At 41.8% G+C, this 20026-nt stretch overlaps 1 protein-coding gene across 2 annotated transcripts in view; it reads right to left on the bottom strand.

Moving 5' to 3' along the window:
• Positions 1–20026, bottom strand: part of tbxas1 (thromboxane A synthase 1 (platelet)) — a 241244-nt gene that overhangs the window by 185351 nt on the left and 35867 nt on the right. Inside the window, exon 3 of one of the 2 annotated variants that reach the window (XM_060840011.1) lies at positions 13123–13216. In XM_060840011.1, coding sequence (XP_060695994.1) covers positions 13123–13216 — 94 coding nt within the window. Of the gene's footprint in view, positions 1–13122; positions 13217–20026 lie in introns of those variants that run through there. The other variant, XM_060840012.1, reaches the window with a different exon arrangement.

Raw genomic sequence — 20026 nt, 5'->3', positions numbered from 1 at the left:
TCTTAATAGAGGAGAAACTGTCCTCATTCATAAGAGGAATGAGTTCAAAGAGGGACAGATTTAAACTTTGCAGATCTGCAAAAGTAACTTGCAAACATAATAGGAGAAAAAACAATCTGATTTTCTTCCCGCAATGAGTGGTTCAACTCTGGAATGCACCACCTGGAAGTGTGGAGGAGGTAGGTTCAATGGAGGCATTCAAAACAGCACTGATTAATGATTAAAAAATTGTAGGAGTAGAGAAAAAAGAAGAATGACACAAAGAGATAATGCTCATTTGGAAAGCCCGTGCAGACAGGATGGGCCAACCGGCCTCCACCTGCACCGTAATAATGTGATAGATAAGACTAAATGATGGCAGATTAGGATTAAATAATCCTAACGTTCCTACGTCAGAAACTGTGGATGACCAAATATCGACGAACAACTGCATTTACCAGAGAGCTCACATCAAGAATGTCCCACTGAGCAAGTGACCAGAGAGAGCTAGCAATCCATTGAAGAGGTGATTTGAGCACAAATCATTGCTGGGTGAGGAGGCAGGAAAACTGAGAAGCAAATCTTGTGGTCCTGAATGTTTCTTTAGTGTGGCACTGCTAGACAGCGAGCCATCAGTTAGCACTATGGTGCCAACAAAAAACTGGAAATGACGCTATGTCCACGATTTCATGCAGAACTCCTCAAAATGCCCACCAAACAAAAACACTTCCAAATCAAGGGCCCATAAATAGAGGTATAGCTGTGTTGATACATAAGATGTCAAGAATCACATCTTGAATGAGCTTAAACTGATCAAAATGGCATTCAATCTTCTCCGCTGTTAATTTTGGATGCCAAGCCATGACAAGGGCTACTTATTTAATACTGCCCGAGGACCGATGAAACAAAATTGATGATCATTTTTAATATGTGATTTTGGCATTATAGTGCGTTTTTTTTTGTACAACCAAATTGAGGCGGTTTTCCAAGGTTGCACGAATTAATGAGCAGTGTGGGTTTTTATTTGGGTTTGTCATCTAAAATATGAATGAGGTACTGTACAAGCACTTCCCACACAGCGCCAGGTCTGAGAATTACACAGAATGTACACCACAGATCCAACCAACTTTTGTGATTTATTCTCCATACTAACCTCTTCCCAACCCCCATAAAGTAACTCTATCAGCATAACCTGAGAGAAATTAAAATAAAACTAGAAGATACAGAAGCAGAATTAGCTCATTCAGCCCATTGAGTCTGCTCTGCCATTTAATAATGGCTGATATGTTTCTCAACCACTAATCTCCTGCCATCTCGCCATTACCCTTGATCCCCTCACTAATCAAGAAACTATCTCTGTCTTCAATACATGCTATGAATTAAATACACACTACAGCCCTCTGTGAGAATGAGTTCCAAACACTAACCACCTTCTGGATGATGAAATTCCTCCTCATCTCAGGTCTAAAGAGTTGTCCCTTCACTCTGGGACTCTGACCCTGGGTCTGAGTGTCTCCTGCTAGTGTAAACATTTTCTCCACACCCTCTCTATCCCAGCCTCTCGGGATTCTGTAAGTTTCAATTAAATCCCCGTCTATCCTTCTAAGTTCCATTGAGTACAAACCCAGAGTCCTCAACTATTCCTCATATGACAAATCCTTCATTCCCAGGATTATTCTTGTAAATGTCCCCTGGGCCCCCTCAACGCCAGCACATCCCTCCTTAGCTAAGGGTGGTCCAAAATTGCTCATAGGTTTCCAAATGCAGGCTGTCGAGAACCTTATACAGCTTCAGCAATAGATTTCTGCTCTTATATTCTAGCCCTCTAGAAATCAAAGCATTAGCCTTCCTAACTGCCACTTGAAGTTACATGTTGATCATAAGAGAATCCTGAACTAGGACCCCAAAATCTCCCAAAGCTTTTCCCCATTTAGAAAATAGACTTCACTTCATTCTTCTTTCTTGGTCAGGGGATCAAGGATTACAGGAGAAGGCAAGAGATTGGGTTGAGAAACATATCAGCCATGATTTAATGGCAGAGCAGAACTGACGGACTGAACAGCTAAACCTTACTGTCTTGGGCTTACCTTCTAATGTGTCAATACTAATTGCCTCAAACACTGTGCAACTTTTTAATCACATTCTAACACACTCAGTGTAAAGAACTCTCTCATTGAATCAACTGAATTCACCTTAGATTTACAGCTCCTGGCTGTGGTCCACCCCACAAATGGAACATCTTTTCAACATCTATTTTATCAAATTCCTCCTTACTAACAAGGACACTGAACAACTTTACAAATCAAAATATTACTTTGCAACTAACACTGTCGGAAGATTTGATGAACTGAGATTCTGTCTTCACAAGAAACACTGTCCACAAAATGTGCCTCCGGCTCCTTTTAATCATGATTTATTGCAAAAGCTCAACAGCAGGTGTCTTTTTTGTGTAGAAGCAACAGAATCCAAGTTGCTAAACTACTTAAGATTGTTATGGGTAATGTATCACAGTGGTTATGGCTTCATATTCCAGCACGGAACATGTGTTTGTATAAGGATGAGTGCCATACACTTCACCAAGGGGAGAGAAAAGCAGGGAAGTAGAGAGTGGGGGGACAGGGAGTGAAAGCTGCAATGTCACCTGTTACACAATGAAAACTGCCATGAATGGTTTAATCCGCCTTGTCAGGCATTGAACAGCTACAAAAAAAAAGTGCCTGGGCCCATTGCATCTGTGGACAATGTCCCCACACATCCATGCTCTGTTATCCAGGGAGTTTGCACACAGAGGGGGTGGGGGAAGTTTGCAGCTCTCTACATAGGCTGGGCAGTGAGAGTCAAACAAAGAGAATGCTGTCTGGCTCAAGAGGCATCAAAAAAAGTGATCGTTTCATTGAGATGCGAGGCAAGCCTAAACTGCCAATTGCTCACTAAATCAAACCAACGAGCAGCAGGAATGGGACCAGCTGCTGAGGCTGCAAAATGACATAACCAGTTTTATTTAGGCAGCTGAAAAGAGACATATTGTTGAAGCTTGTGCAAACTCACAAATAGGCCAGTGGTCACTACTGTGCGATTTTTGGGTTCAAAAATCTACTTTGCAAATCTACCTTGGAAAGACAAAGTATTCAAAAATTTCAACACTAGGTTAAGCAAGCTATTTCACACTGCTACTATACAGTCATTAGGCAAGTGGTATTTTCCACAAACAGGATGGTGCTAAAAATGCAAAAAGAAATTCTGCTTATCATACAGTTCAGCAACATTGTGCATGAACTTTAGCCACTGTGATAAGAGGCATGCAAGCCTCATGCTGAAAAAAATCAAACGGCACTTTGCTTTGATTGTGGAATAGGCAGAGTGGAAACTGTATGCTTGCAATTCCCGAAACCACAAGTCTATTGTTACGTATGGTTGTGCAATTGGGTGTATTTTGAATAAGCCTCAACAATTTACAGCTACATGAACACCTAATTTAATAATATCATTTTAGATTGCTATGTGGCTCAGTTATAGTTGCTGAAAGCATTATACATTCATGCAAAAGAACAAGTTCCTTCTAAACATAACACCTGTAGGTTCTTCTTAAATTACCCAGGAGCTTGGAAAACCTTCACTTGCTCATTGCTAACTCAATAGCAGCCTCAGCCAACCAGAGACAACTCTACCAACCAGAAAGCACCCGTTTTGTCCTGGAGTCTAAATTGTTGAATGTGTGTTTGAAATTTATCATTCCTGCACTTGTCCTCCCAAGCGCAAGACAAAAAGCTCATGGCATCAGATCCAACATGAGGGAAGCAAATCCCCTGCTGCTCATCACCTTTAATGCATCATTTGAGCTGATGAACCAGTTTATGCCCATGTTGAGCACTAAGTGGAAGAAGCACTGAGGCTGGGAAGTGCATAGCACGTTCTCTGGCCAGGGACTTTAATATACATTAACAAAAGGGAAAAGATTTAAAAGGGGCAACTTTTTCACACAAAGGGAGGTATGTGTTTGGAATGAGCTGCCAGAAGTGGTAGAGGCTGGTATAATTACAACATTTAAAAGGCATCTGGATGGGTGTATTGAATAGGAAGGGTTTGGAGGGATATAGATCAAGTGCTGGCAAGTGGGACCAAATTAATTTAGGATGGGAAATAGGTGAAAGTGAGGACTGCAGATGCTGGACATCAGAGTCAAGATTAGAGTGGTGCAGGAAAAGCATAGCAGGTCAGGCAGCATCCAAGGAGCAGGAAGATCAACGTTTTAGGCAGGAGTTCTTCATTAGGAATGAGGGATGAGAAAATGTACATCCTTGAGTTCAGTTATTTGTGGTATATCACAAAGATCTGTGCTATTTGTCATATTTATAAATGACCAGGATGAGGGCGTATAAGAATAGTTAGTAAATTTGCAGATGAAACAAAGGTCAGTGGAGTTGTAAGTTACTGACGAAGGATGCTGCAGGTTACAAGGGGACATAGATGAGTCGCAGAGCTGGGTTGAGAAGTGGCAAATAGAGTTTATTGCGGAAAAATGTAAGGTGATTCACTTTCGTAGGAGCAACAAGAATGCAGAGTACTGGGCTAATGGTAAGATTCTCAGTAATGTAGATGAACAGAGAGATCTCGGGATCCTCTGGGACGCCCGGACCAACCAACCCAACCATCCCGTAGCTCAACACTTTAACTCTCCCTCCCACTCCACCAAGGACATGCAGGTCCTTGGACTCCTCCATCACCAGAACATAACAACACGACGGTTGGAGGAAGAGCGCCTCATCTTCCGCCGGGGAACCCTCCAACCACAAGGGATGAACTCAGATTTCTCCAGTTTCCTCATTTCCCCTCCCCCCACCTTGTCTCAGTCGATTCCCTCGAACTCAGCACCGCCCTCCTAACCTGCAATTTTCTTCCTGACCTCTCCGCCCCCACCCCACTCCGGCCTATCACCCTCACCTTGACCTCCTTCCACCTATCACATCTCCATCGCCCCTCCCCCAAGTCCCTCCTCCCTACCTTTTATCTTAGCCTGCTGGACACACTTTCCTCATTCCTGATGAAGGGCTTATACCTGAAATGTCGAATTTCCTGCTCCTTGGATGCTGCCTGACCTGCTGCGCTTTAACCAGCAACACATTTTCAGCTCTGATCTCCAGCATCTGCAGACCTCACTTTTTACTCCTGGATTTGTTTCTATCAATCTACCTGTTCATGATGCATCTGTCTGTGACAGTACAGGTAGGAGTAAAAGCAATCAAACAGTTCTTGGAGACAACAAAACAAAAAAAATTTAAAAATCAGTCTTCATGTTGAGGACACCCTCTGTGTGTTGTGTGGCAATACTGTTGTGATAAATGGGATAGTGTTCAAACAGATCTAGCCATTTGAAACTGGGCATCCATGATGCTCTAGGCCATGAATAGAATTATCATCAACCACAATCTGTAACCTCATGGTCTGGTATATTGTTACAATTCTTGACAGGATGACTCCATTTTGAAAATGTGTTGCTGGAAAAGCGCAGCAGGTCAGGCAGCATCCAAGGAGCAGGAGAATCGACATTTCGGGCATGAGCCCTTCTTCAGGATGACTCCCTTGCCCATTAGTGTAAATCAAAAGGACTAAATTCTTTAACTATCCAGAATAAAAGAGGCTTTTCACCATATATCTTTAATAGACTCAATAGCTTATTAAATAATGTTTTAATTTTAGTAAATAAGTTGCAAACCTGGTTAACAACCATTCTATAATTTGAAATTAATGCATGACCTCTTAACCGCAAATACATTGCTACACAACAACAGAGCTCCACAGGGAATTTTTTTTAACTAAAAGGCAAAAAGGAAAAATATCAAAATTATCAGCCAAGGGCCCCAACACAAAATGGGACAATCTCCCATGTTTTCCTGTTGATGAGATTGAGATAGTGACCAGCTTCAAGCCATGGAACATTTCAGACTAAACTTCAATTTAGATGGATAGTCAATTAGACCTTTGAGTAGAAGTAGCAGTTCAGCTTTTAAGATTTATTAGGTAGTCAGAGATATTGATATTTGGTTACTTTCTCAGGCTCCTAAAAATACTTCGTTGTGTGACCTGCGCAGCTTGCAGTGCTGTAACGTTTCTTCTTACTTTTTCAGGACAGGAAGAGAGAGTCTTGCGTACTAGAAGTTTCGGAGATCACTGCTTTCCACTGATACACTGAAATTTCAGTGTAAGAGAAGAGCGTTCCCAGGCAACCTACACCAAGTTTGTCCCGTAATTAAAGCAATAAACCTCATCTCTCTCAAAAACTCTGCTTGCCTCCTTTTGAAAGTTAGTTACTTTTCGATAATTTGGAATGAGAGTCACAGCCCACACTACAGCTGAACAATTCTCAGGTATCACATGTCTCTTCAAACATCTGTCAAACCTTTTCAATCCACAAAGTCAAGACAGTTCCACATTCCAGTTCCTCATATTCCTTAAGTATAAATATCTATTCCTAATGACATCACCAACTCTATCATTACCATCAAGCCAAGGGATTAACCCTAGTTTAATGCAGAGTGCAGAGTGCAGGAGGGCATGGCAGGAATGGCACCACACGTACTTAATTATGAAACATCAACTTGTTGAAGTTGAAACATGAAAATGTTTGCAATATAAAACTTGTACACAATAGATATTAGAACTAAGCAAGTAAAGTTCTGCAGTCCTGCCACATCCAGTTGTGAAAGTTGGTGAACATTAAAACAATTAATGAGAGAGGGAGGCACCACAAACATATTCACCTTAATTGGTGGAAGAGCTCAGCACATGAAGCATATGTAACAACCCTCAGTCAAAAGTACCAAGAGAATGATACATTTTAGCATCCTCTTGAAGTTTCCAATGAGACAAGTGCCTGCCTTCAGTCAATTCAACTCACCCACTGGTATCAAGAATCGGCCAAAGGCACTAGATGCTACAAAGATAATAGACCCCCCCACTCAAGATTCCAGCAATAGTATTCACAACTTGAGTTCCAGGAGTAGGTTCCCATCACAGCAAAGCTGCTTCAGCAGAGCTACAACACTGGCTTCTACTTGGCAATGTGGAAAATTATCCAGGTAATTCCCCTGCACAAAAAGCAGGATTAACCTATCCAACACAATTACTACCCTATCAGTTTACTCTCAATCAGTGGCAAAGTGATGTGGGGAGTAATGGTTAGTGCTATTAAATGGCATTGCTGAGCAACAGTCTGCTCATTGATCCTCAGTTTGGGCTTGACTCAAATATGGACATAAGTGGAGTAATATGGAGTAACTGCCTTTGACGTTAAGGCAGTATTTGATTGACTAAGACACCAAGGACTCCTAGGAAAACGAGAATCCGGTAGAAAAATCTCCCTTGGATGGAATCAATATCTGGCACAAAGGAATATGGTTGTTGATGTTGGTCTCAGACCTAGGACATCTCTGCAGGATTGTGTCCCAGGCCCAGCCATTTTCATCTGCTTCAGCAATGACCTTCCCTCCATCATAGAGCAGCACGGTGGCTCAGTGGCCAGCATTGCTGCCAGGGTCCCAGGTTCAATTCCAGCCTCGACAACTGTCTGTGTGGAGTTTGCATATTATCCCTGTGTCAGCATGGGTTTCCTTCGGGTGCTCCGGTTTCCTCCCACAATCCAAAAAATGCACAGGACAGGTGAACTGGGCATGCTAAATTGCCCATATGATTGAATGATGTGTAGGCTAGATGCATTAGTCAGGGAAATGTAGAGTGATCAGGTAGGGGAATGTGTCTGGGTAGGATACTCTTTGGAGGATCGGTGTGGACTCGTTGAGTCTAATGGCCTGTTTCCACAGTGTAGGGAGTCTATGATAAGGTTGAAATGGAGTTGTACACTGATTGCTACACAATGTGCATCAACACTGACAACTCCAAGAAGAGCCTTTACCCGAACCGTCAACTCTCCTGCTCCTCAGATGCTGCCTGTGCTGCTGTGCTTTTCCAGCACCACCCTTGTCGACTCTGATTCTCCAGCATCTACAATCTTCACTTTCTCCAGAGTCCTGCCTATATCCTACCTGCCCAGAGATACAGCCCTTTGGCACTGTCTTCCCAGGAAAGACAATGTACTGCTGTCTCCTGCTGTACTGTCTGCCCAGGGGTCAGGTCTCATGAGACTCAGCAAGTTTTATTGAGCATGCCCAGCACCATGTTCACTTACACAGCATTAACGCAGGCCCACACCCACTCACCCTACCTTGTTTCGCATTCAAAAGCCACTGTTTTTACCTTGCTTATCCCAGAAGCTCTGACTTATTGCTAGGGATGGATTTATTTGGTTTCAATCTAACTATCTGACCAGACTGAGCAGCAAAGTGGGTCAATAAATAATTCAACCTAACAAGCAGGGTACATAGTCTGACCTGACATCTACACACAGTCAATTCCACCACCTATTATCCATCCTCTTCCACTTTACCCCTCCTTCATTCTCTCGCCCCCTGGCCTGGAGACTAACTATCTTGCTTGTAGTGCCTGTGACCTGGCTGACAGCAACTAATTCAGTCTGGCAAGGGATCAAACCTCAAAATATATAGTCTGTATGATGCAGCCATACAAGTATACACCAACTAAGCAGTTAATCTTGGCACAAGACTTCAGAAGGATTGGAAGAACCTGAAAGTGCAATTCACCGGAATTATCTCTTGGTTAAAATGAGTTTTGCATTTCTTAAAACACAGGTGATTGGGGAGTAATACAATTGAAGTCTCTAAGATGATTCGAGTACTTGATACAATAGATAAAAAGGAAAAGATTTCTTTTGATAGGAATATCTGTAAAGATAGGAAATAACATTAAAATTAGAGGTTCCCATTTCAGGTGAAGTCAGGAAACACTTGGTCATGGAAAATGTAGTGGAAATCTGGAACATTTTTTTCCATACAAACTATTGATGCTGCGGTAGTCAACTCAAAGTTCCAAAACTGAGGTTGATGAATTTTTGTTTGACAAGAATATTAAGAGACATGGATTGAAAACCAATAAATTGACTTAAACTACAAGATCTAACAGAAGGGTGGAATCAACTTGGTGGGTTGAACTCCCCATGTTCTTATCAGACTTCAAGGGAAGGTAGATAAATTGTATGCTTTAAATAGTTATTTACTGTTGCTTATGGCAAATGCACCAGTTTATAAATCAAAGTCATTTATTTTCTCCCAACTATCATCGCTCTATATTTATTTTATATATCTGCAAGCCATGGACAGATAGAAAAGAAGCTGCAGTATGATGCAAAACCTATTTGAAGAAGAACAGGAAATCTGAACCCTGGAATCTTACATAATGTTGGGAAATTAGGTATTGTAAGAAGACAAAGATTTTATGAATTTCTTGCAATACGATTACACCAACATTTTTATCACTGCTCCATGTTCCATTCATGTAGCTGAACCATTACTCTGCTAGAATGCAGAAGAGGTATATTTGAATCATCCTATGATTTTGAGGGAGCATAGAACAGTATTTGTGGGGGCACAGCAGTTTCCAGAAGCTATATCTCATGCCTTAACGGTGGCAGAAATATATCCAATATTCATATTGAGACAGGTAACGATATATATAGATATCCTGTAAGCTACTTCATATAAGCAATGGACCTCTCCTATACACTAATGAGGAGCCAAAAGCTTGTGCATGTCCTGTCCATTTATGTATTTAGAGGGGATGCTCGAGTTTACTCTTTGGACTGATAAGTCAAAAGGGATCCACTGGAAACCTCCAAAATGATAAACCTTTTAGTAGCTGGTATAAAATAACTAAACAACTATTCAAAGCATACTTAAAATAGCAGTGCTCCTAGCTCCATAGCATCACTGCAGGCCTCCCCGTGAAACTGAGATCACACCATTACACCATCCATTTGCCTCCTGCCACCACACACCCCTGCCGCTCTACCCCATGTTGGATAAGTCCTGAAGGAGCCTTAGCTAGAGTCAAACAAGTCTGAATTAATCTGACCACTTAACTGACCAAGTTGCCCACCCATCAGAATTATGGCAAATAGGTCAAAATTAAGGTTGGGGAGGAGGAGGTGGATAATCCAGGGCTGCTCCTGGTCCTACATAAAAAGGTACACTACATGTTCCCTTCAGCTAAACTATCACTTAAATGTTTGTCAGAGCTTCCACAATGTCACCTGACTGGATCAGCATCGGCATGCCAATCAGAGCCAGCTGGAGAGTCTGAGGGGTTGGCTCCAGGTGCCCAGTAGAATATGCCAGTAAATATACTTGTGATCACAATGCCAGCAGCAATATGGCAGCAAGTCACTGCCTCCCATTTTCATCATGCAGATGAAAATTCAGCACAAACATTTTTAAAAATTTTGCTCTCCCACTAAAAGAATTGACGTCTTATGCTTTACAAAGTTCTAGTGAAATCAGACCTTGTTCCCTGCCAGGAGAAAGTGAGGACCGCAGATGCTGGAGATCAGAGCTTTCCTGAAGAAGGGTTTATGCCCGAAACATCGATTTTCCTGCTCCTTGGATGCTGCCTGGCCTGCTGCGCTTTTCCAGCAACACATTTTTCAGCTTGTTCCCTGCCAGTCAGACTTGCATGATACCACTACCATTGTGGCCTTGACCGGCTCCACTGCAAAGCTTGGAGACCTCAAGTCCATACAACCAGACAGCCTTCATAACGCACTGCCAACTCGAACTCAGAGACCAAAAGAATGCTGCAACATATATCTTGCAACTTTGAACCAATTCTAGCCTGATCTGAAGACACTTCCAAGGGACCCAGTCCAGGTCAGTTTTCATCACTAATATCACAATGTAGCCTAGCAGAGAAAGAAGCTCGGAAAGCTACTGAAACAGTCAAACATTACAGTCAAACATTTCTTGCATTCTTCTCTAAAACCAGGGCGTGTTTTTAACATAATGTACTTCCTTTATCTCTTAAAATAAAAATGATTGAAGAGTGTATAGGAACTGGGAGTCCTTGGCTCCATTATCCACATCTGATTCTTAACAAAGGAAGGCAATAAATAAATGGAAAATGCTTGGGGACATTCAAAAATGTCTTGACATCAGAATTAAATCAAAGTGATATTTCTCCTCAGATATCGGGAGTGTGGTTACTACTCCTTTCACCCACTGAATTCAAACAACTGCCTCAGGCTTGTTAAATGCTTAGTTAACGGTGGGGGAGCGGGGGGGGTTAAGCGGTTCTGGAATTCGTGTGTGATTATTGATTAGGTTCCTTTTGAGAACAATTACCTGTTGCCTCAGTAACAAATTAAAAACAACCAGGACTGGCTGGAAAACACTGATTCACTGTGAGGAGTCTCTCGGGAAAACATGCAGTGAAATGAACGGTCATCTGGAAATGAGCATTTAAAAATCTCAGCTTCCAGTAATGCCAAATGAGTTTTTCTGGTCTGTCAAAGCCTAGGGAATACTGTAGATCAGCTGTCGTATCTTGTTACCTCGGTGGTCTAGCACCATGAGTAATCTAACTTCAAAACTCAATCTAAACCACAAGCATGCTGCCTGACTGCACATACATCTCTTTTCTAGGCCTTAGTAACATCAAGACGGCACAATTTCTTTTTACAATCATTCTTCCACAGATATTTAAATTATGGAATTCCTTACATCTATCAGTCTCCTTTTCCACCTATAGTTTACAGTTTTACATGTCAAATCATGGCCTCACATAATTGCCATTTCTGAGTTATGTCTTCTCACTTCTACCTTATACTTATGAGAATACAGAATCAGCAGGACGCCATTCAGCCCCTCATGCCTTCCCTGAAATTTTATATTAACTCCATTTTCTCAAACTATTCTCTTATTCCTTGATGCCATATCAGTTTGGAACATATTCAATGACTGAACTGTCACAGCCTGCTGAGGTAGAGAAATCCAAAGAACCATCACCCTCTAAGCAAAAAAATTCCTTTTCATCTCAGTCATAAAGCCTTGCCCTTATTCTGAGATTGCATTCCCTGGCTCTTGATGATTTGTCCACCCAAACCTGAGGGGAACCTCCTTTATCCTGCATTTGATCCTTATCATAGAATCACAGAATCCCCATAAGCGTGGAAGTAGGCCATTCAGCCTATTGAGTCCACATCAATGCTCTGAACAGCATCCTATCCAGACCAACCCCTTTATCCTATCCCTATAACCCCATACTTCCCATGGCTAATCCACTTGGCCTGCACATCCCTGGACACTGCTGGGTACTTTAACATGGCCAATCCACCTAACCCGTACATCTTTGGACATTTGGGTGGAAACCACAGCACCCGGAGGAAACCTACACAGACATGGTAAGAATGTGCACACTACACACAAATAGTCGCCAAGGCTGGAATTGAACCCGGATACTTGGCACTGGGAGGCAGCAGTGCTAACCACTAATCCATCTTGTTCCTTTACTTTGACTGCATCTGTCCTGAATTTGACTTTGTTGAAATATGCGGAGAAAGTGAGGACTGCAGATGTTGGAGATCAGAGCTGAAAATGTGTTGCTGGAAAAGCGCAGCAGGTCAGGCAGCATCCAAGGAGCAGGAGAATCGATGTTTCGGGCATGAGCCGAAGAAGGGCTCATGCCCGAAACGTTGATTCTCCTGCTCCTTGGATGCTGCCTGACCTGCTGCGCTTTTCCAGCAACACATTTTCAGCTTTGTTGAAATATGCACAACCAAATATATCAACATTGACTAACTTCTAGGTTATTAGGAAACCAAGGAGGTTTTTCAATTGTAAGAATGTTGGTATATAAAACGACAGAAAGACAATCTGAACTATGTCATCATGATGTGATGAGGGATACCATCAACCATAATCACTCCATAGAAACGTGGTAAAAGCATCTAATTTCATTCTGAATAATTCTAAAGCCTTTTACCTACAATATTCCATTGCACGTAATAATCACTTGTTGTGTTAGTTGTTTCCTGAAATTGTCCTTTATCAGTTTGAAGCTATGTCACCTTCATATAATACGTTTTTCCTACAGTTGTGGTTTAACTTGACATAGACCAACGTTCTCTTTCCATTATTACCTTATACACAACTCAAGATTCCATCCTGTTCAGCTCTATTCAAGTTTTATTTTTCTCCCCAAACCCAAATGCTCTTCCATGTAAAGATTCTCTAAGGATCTTACCTTTTGGAAAAGAAACAGGTTGCCTACAAAAGGAAGTGGCTTTGGGTGCTTGATTCCAGCCCTTTCCAACTTAGTATAAGGTGCCACCGAGTACCTGTGAGGAACATAAGAACATTAAAGGAAGTAACAATATTATTCTGGTGAATGTTTCCATCTTCTCTCAAAAACTATTGCTGCTGAGCTACAGTTCTAAAGGGTTCCTCCACTACCACAACAAAAGTTAAAGTTTTAATTTAGAGGAGGGTCACTTTTGGTAGTATTAGACAAGAACATTCAAAAGTTGATTGGATGTAGATGTTTGCAGGTAAAGGAATGGCAGAAAATGGAAAGCCTTCAAAAATGAGAGTCCTGAGACAGTATGTTCCTGTTCGGGTGATAGGCAAGGATGGTAGGTGTAGGAAATGCTGGATGCCTGGAGAAATTAAGGATTTGGCCAAGAAAAAGAAGGAAGCGTACATCAGATACATATATCTCAGCAGAGATCGAGTGATTCCTTAGAGTATAAAGGCAGTAGGAGTATCTTTGAGACGGAAAACAGTAGGGCAAAAAGAGGGCATGAGATAGCTTTGGCAAATAGGGCTAAGGAGAATTGAAAGGGATTTTATAAAAACATTAAGGACAAAAGGGTGACTAGGGACAGAACAGGGGTCCTCAAATATCAGCAAGACAGCCTATAAGTGGAACTGCATATGATAAGGGAAATACTAAACAAGTATTTTGTATCAGTATTTATTGTGAAAAAGGACGTGGAAGATATCGAAAATAGGGATATAGATGGTGGCATCTTGAAAAATGTCCATATTAAAGAGGAGGAGTGATGGACGCCTTAAAACGCAAAGATGAATAAACTCCCCAGGACCTGATCAGGTGTATCCTAGAACCCTATGGGAAGCTATTGCTGGGCCCCTCGCTGAGATATGTGGATCAATAGTCATGGGTGAGGTGCCGGAAGACTGGAGGTTGGCTAATCTGGTGCCACTATTTAAGCAAGGTGGTAAAGAAAAACAAGGGAACTATCGACCAGTGAGCCTGACATCAGTGTTGGCTAAGTTGTTGGAAACAATCCTGAGGGACAGGATTTGCAAATATTTGGAAAGGCAAGGACTGATTAGGGATAGTCAATATGGCTTTGTGCACGGGAAATTATGTCTCATACACTTGATTACATTTTTTGAAGTAGTAACAAAGAACATTGATGAGGGAAGAGCGGTGGACATGATCTATAGGGACTTCAGTAAGGTATTCAACAAGGTTCCTTGGTAGACTGGTTAGCAAGGTTACATCACATGGAATATAGGGAGAACTAGCCATTTGGATACAGAATTGACTTGAAGGTAGAAGAATTAGGGCAGTGGTGGAGGGTTGCTTTCAGATTGGAGACCTGTGACCAATAATTTGCCACAAGGATCAGTACTGGGTCCACTGCTTATCGTCATTTATATAAATAATTTGGATGTGAACATACTAGGTTCAGTTAATAACTTTGCAGTTGACACCAAAATTGGAGACGTAGTGGACAGCAAAAAAGGTTACCTCAGATTACAGTGGGATATTGATCAGATGGGCCAATGGGCCAAGGAGCGGCAGATGGAGTTTAATTTAGATAAATATGCAGTGCTGTATTTTGGAAAGGCAAATCAGGACAGGATTTATACACTTAGTGGTAAGATCCTGGAAAGTGTTGCTGAACATAGAGATCTTGGAGTGTAGGTTTATAAAATCATGAGGGTCATGGATAGGGTAAATAGGCAAGATAGTATGGTGGCTCAATGGTTAGCACTGCTGCCTCACAGCACCAGGGACCACTGTTTGATTCCCACCTTGAGTGACTATGTTGGAGTTTGCACATTCTCTCTGCGTCAGAGGCGGATTCCACTGAGTGCTCTGGTTTCCTACCGGAATCCAAAGGTGTGCAGGTCAGGTGAATTGGCCATGCTAAATTGGCCAAAGTGTTAGGTGCATTAGTCAGGAGTAAATATAGGGTAGGGGAATGGGTCTGGGTGAGTTACTCTTTGGCGGATTGGTGTGGGCATGTTGGACCGAAGGGCCTGTTTCCACACTAAGGGTAATCTAATCTAATCTAGACAATGTATGTTTCCTAGGGTGGGGGAGTCCAGAACAAGCCGCCATAGGTTTAAGAGAGGGGAAAGATTTAAAAGGGACCTAAGAGGCAACTTATTCACACAGAGGGCGGTGCATGTATGAGCTACCAGAGGAAGAGGTGGAGGCTGGTACAATTACAACTATTAAAAGGCATCTGGATGGGTATATGAATAGGAAGGGTTTAGAGGGATATAGGCCAAGTGCTTGCAAATGGGATTAGAATTGGTTGGGATATCAGATTGGCATGGACGAGTTGAACCAAAGGATCTATTACCATGCTGTACATCTCTGTGACTCTATTGGACCATCCTTCAGATGGGAATGCCAATGAGGCAACGTACTTTGGGAGGAGGACAGGGCATCGCAATGGAACGTTTTTGAATATCCCAATGATAGAAGGATGCTAATAAATGTTTTGTTACTTCTTCAGAACAAATCTAGCAAAAATATAAATAGATACCCAAATAAACTAAATTTCAAAAATCCTGAAGATTGGGCTAAATACATTCAAACACTTGAGAATTCTGGCAAAATGCCCACTGGGCACAAAAATATTATGATGATTAATATTTGCTCATTTGACATGGATAGTGGATGCAGCAGAAAATATTATCTATTAGTTTAAACTGAGAAGAGAATTGGGATAACAGCTATTTGAAGCAGGAACACTAGTACATGCCAGGTGGGCCAAGTGGCATGATCCAGGCTGTGTAATTCTGTGCATTATATAAGGCAACTGTGGTGGTGCATGGTGATCAGAGCATTCTACATATAATGGAACATAACATGAAAGGTTTTAAGCTTCGTTTAGGAGCGACAGAAGAATCTGTGCAAAAAATAAACCATTAAATGGAATCAATTAGAAACTAACCAGATGGGAAAGCAACAGTGGTTAATTAATGGCATGGAAGAGAAGCTTGACTCGTCAACACACACATTATAACCACTGTTAAGAGCAATGGAGCAAAAAAGTAAAACTTCAACAAGGAAACCTGATAAACCTAACCAACTGTTACAGGTGTGTTCATGGACATTCTCTATCCATCCAATACCCTTCCCATCCCAGAGATATTGAAGGATCAGGAAGTAAAGTCATCTGCAACATAGGTCTCATAGGTGCACTGCCACAAAGCTAGTTTCTGTATTTATCCAAAGAGCAAAGTAAGTGATGTACACTGGGATGTTCTAAGCATATGACAAGCTCCTAAAGAAATCCACGTCCTTACTTACTATAGAAACACAAACGTTTGTAAGGTAAAGGCAGTACCTTAGATTTCTGAGAGGGAGAAAGCATATTAGTCAATTTTTCAGTCAAAAAAGACAAAGTGGACAAACCCTAAGAGAAAGTGAGGTCTGCAGATGCTGGAAATCAGAGTCGAGAGCGTGTTGCTGGAAAAGCACAGCAGGTCAGGCAACATCCGGAGAGTAGGAGAATCGATGTTTCGGGCCGGAGCCCTTCATCAGAAATGAGCCCATTCCTGATGTTTCAGGCCAGAGCCTACATCGATTCTCCTGCTCCTCGGATGCTGCCTGACCTGCTGTGCTTTTCCAGTAACACAGTCTCGACAATACTCTAGTCCTGCCAATGGTTTAGTCGGGATTACATTGAGAAATGCCTGAAAGCACTAGGCACAATGGTGACTATGGATCTTGACAAAATCCACAATGGACTGTTGAAAACCTGCAGCAGAGCTGAATGCGGCCTTCCAGTACTGCTGTGGCACTGGCAACTAATCAGTTGTGTGGAAAATAAACCAGGTAACTCCTACTTACAATTAAAAAAAAACCAAGCTTGTCCCAACTGACTCATTTGTCTTCTTTTTTCTCTGGAAAAGGGGGAGGGGAGAAAAAGAAACTCTCCTCCTCCAAAACACAGAGTATCAACAGGAACACACTGACTGTGACCCAGCCAGCAAAGAGTCAGTGCTCTAAACTGAGGAGATTCTAAATTTCCTGGTTATATGTTACTTTTCACGGAGTCAGTCCCCTAAACTAAGTCCCCTAAATCTCCTGGTTATATTTTTTCCCCTTTTACCTCATACTACCGACTAACTGCGGTAGTGCTTACTTTTCCCCAGTATCCATGTCGTGTGTGTAGATGTCGCACACAGTGAAGAACAACAGGTGTAAAAGTCTTTGTTAATTTTCCACCACCAGAAAGAAACACCCATCCATCATCAATAAAATATTAAGTGGAATCATTAAAACTGCCATCAAACACACTGACTAACCCATAACCAGCTCACTGATAATCAGTTCTTCCAGAAACACTGGTCCACTTGTTCAACCATGTTCTCCCTAGTGCCCTGACTGATCAATGAGTTCTCAAGCTACATCACATTGTTGTTAGTGGACTCTTACTAGTGGGTAAAATGGCTGCTGCAGTTTCTTCCATTACAGAAGCAATGACTCTTCAAAACTATTTCATCAGGTGTAAAGTAACTAGGACATACGTTTGGGAAAACATTAACAGTAAGTCATTTGTTTCTTTTAATTGTTCATTGAACATGGACATCAATGGCAAGGTCAGCATTTATCACCCTCGAGGTGGTGATGCTGAGCCACCTTCTTGAACCACTGCAGCACATGTTGTAGTTACAACCCAAGTATTATTAAAGAGACTGCTCCAGCATTTTAATGCAATAACAGTCACGTATCCAATGCAGAATGGTGGGATCGAGACAAACCGTAGGTGGTGACATTTCCATGTCTGTGCGGTTCTAGTGCTGCTAGGTAGTAGAGGTCATGATTTGCAAGATTGAAGAGCTCTGTCATAGAGACTTGGAGTACACCTTACACATGGGTACATACACTGTTGCCACTGAGTGCCAGGGGTATAAGGATTAAATGACTAAAGTGATGAATGCAGTGCTAATCAAGTAGATTGCTTTGAATAGGATGGTGTTGAATTTCTTGAGTCTTGTTGGAGCTGAACCATCCAGGTAACTGTACAGGCATTTCTGACCTGTGCCCTGTAGATGGTGGAAAGGCTTTGGGAGTCAGGATAAGCCTCTGATCAGCACATAAAGCCACTGCCTTTTTGTCTAAGAAGCCTAACTAAATTTCTGTTCAACAGTGATTCCAGGATATCGATGGCAAGGGATCCAGTGATATTGAAAGTCAAGGTTAGACCTATTTGTATGGTTAGAAACATCGGAATGGATCATTTATCCCCATAAGGCCATTGTACGATTCAGTAAGATTATGACTGATATGAACCTTAACTCCACATACCCAATTTTCCCCAGAATATCTTTAGATAATGGAAACTTACCACAGACTTAAAATTGCACCAATAATCGTTTGTGGTTGAGTCTTCCCAGTTTCTACCAATATTATCATGTTGCAGCACTTTCTGATTTCATTTCTGAAAGTGGGTCTAATTTTTACAACAGTGCTATCTCTTCCTAGGCTCACTAATCAATGGAATTCTTTTTAATTCTATGTTTTTATAGCATCGTGAACATTTTAACCAAATCACTCCATAACCTCCAAAGCAAAGCAATAGTTTGGTTAATTTTGTTTTTGTAATTTAACCCTAAAGCTTAGGTATCATACTGGTAAAGCTACTGGATTACCATAAGGTCAATATATGACAGCTACTTTCTGGCACTTGAGTGGCACGAATGTTACTTGCTCCTTATCAGCTCAAGCCTGCAAGTTATTCAGGTCTTGCTCTATTCAGACAATGCTTCCTTCATTATCAGGGGGACTGAATAGAATTGAACACTGTGCAATCATAAGCAAACATTCCGATTGCTGACTTTAAGACTGAGCAAAGAGGCTTTAGGTAGCAGCTGAAGATGGATATACTTAGGACACTGCAAAAAGTCTTTAGGATAGAATTGTCTTGGAGCTCAGATGATCGAGTAAATGCTACTTGATAGCACTCACAATGACATCTTGGATCATTTTGGTAACAGCCAATGTGTCCATAATCAACCAGGTTGAATTTCTATTGTTTTTTAAGTTTCTAGACAAGACACACCTGGGCATTTCCCAAATGTTGGGTAGCTGTACCTTTCAACTTGAGTTCAAAATGGAGAAGTATTGACTCAGTAGCTGAAGAAGAATAATCATCAAACCTCCTAACCCTTTTTAATCTGATGCCATGACACTCCATGGGATCTATAGTCAAAGTTGAGATTTTCCAGGCAGTTCCCTTCTGACAGTATACCAGTATTCAACCACCTACAGTGAATATGTCCTGGTGTTAAGACAGGACATTGATGCAAGGCATTGATTGGAACAGTTCTCCCAATGTTAGTGAAATACAGATGTGAGCAAAATAAGGGCTTTGCAAGATCAACTGACCAAGGAAATGTCTTTGCCGTGTCCAGCATCTGGATCAAAGCTCTGCGGTTCATCAAGTCTAATTTGTTTAACTTTATCATAGCGCTTAATCATGGAATCCCTACAGCATGGAAATAGGCCATTTGGCCTATCGATTCCACACTGACCCTCTGAAGTGCGTTCCATCCCTCACCCTATCCCCTAGCCCTGCATTTCCCATGGGTAATCCACCTAGCCTGCAAATCCCTGAGCACTAAAGGCAGTTTTCCATGGCTAACACACCTAACCTGCATATCTTGGAACTGTGGGAAGATACCAAAGCACCCACAGGAAACCCACGCAGACACAGGGAGGGCGTGCAAACTGCACACAGACAGTTGCTCAAAGGTGGAATCAAACCTGGGTACCTGGCGCTGTGAAGTAGCAGTGCTAACCACTAAGCTGCTGTGCCGACTAATGCAACTCAGTGCCTTGCCAGAATATTGCAGGAAGATATATGAATCATCAA

The sequence above is a fragment of the Hemiscyllium ocellatum genome, chromosome 19 (assembly GCF_020745735.1).
Source record: "Hemiscyllium ocellatum isolate sHemOce1 chromosome 19, sHemOce1.pat.X.cur, whole genome shotgun sequence".
Lineage (NCBI taxonomy): Eukaryota > Metazoa > Chordata > Chondrichthyes > Orectolobiformes > Hemiscylliidae > Hemiscyllium > Hemiscyllium ocellatum.
This window is presented reverse-complemented; position numbering and strand designations above follow the sequence as displayed.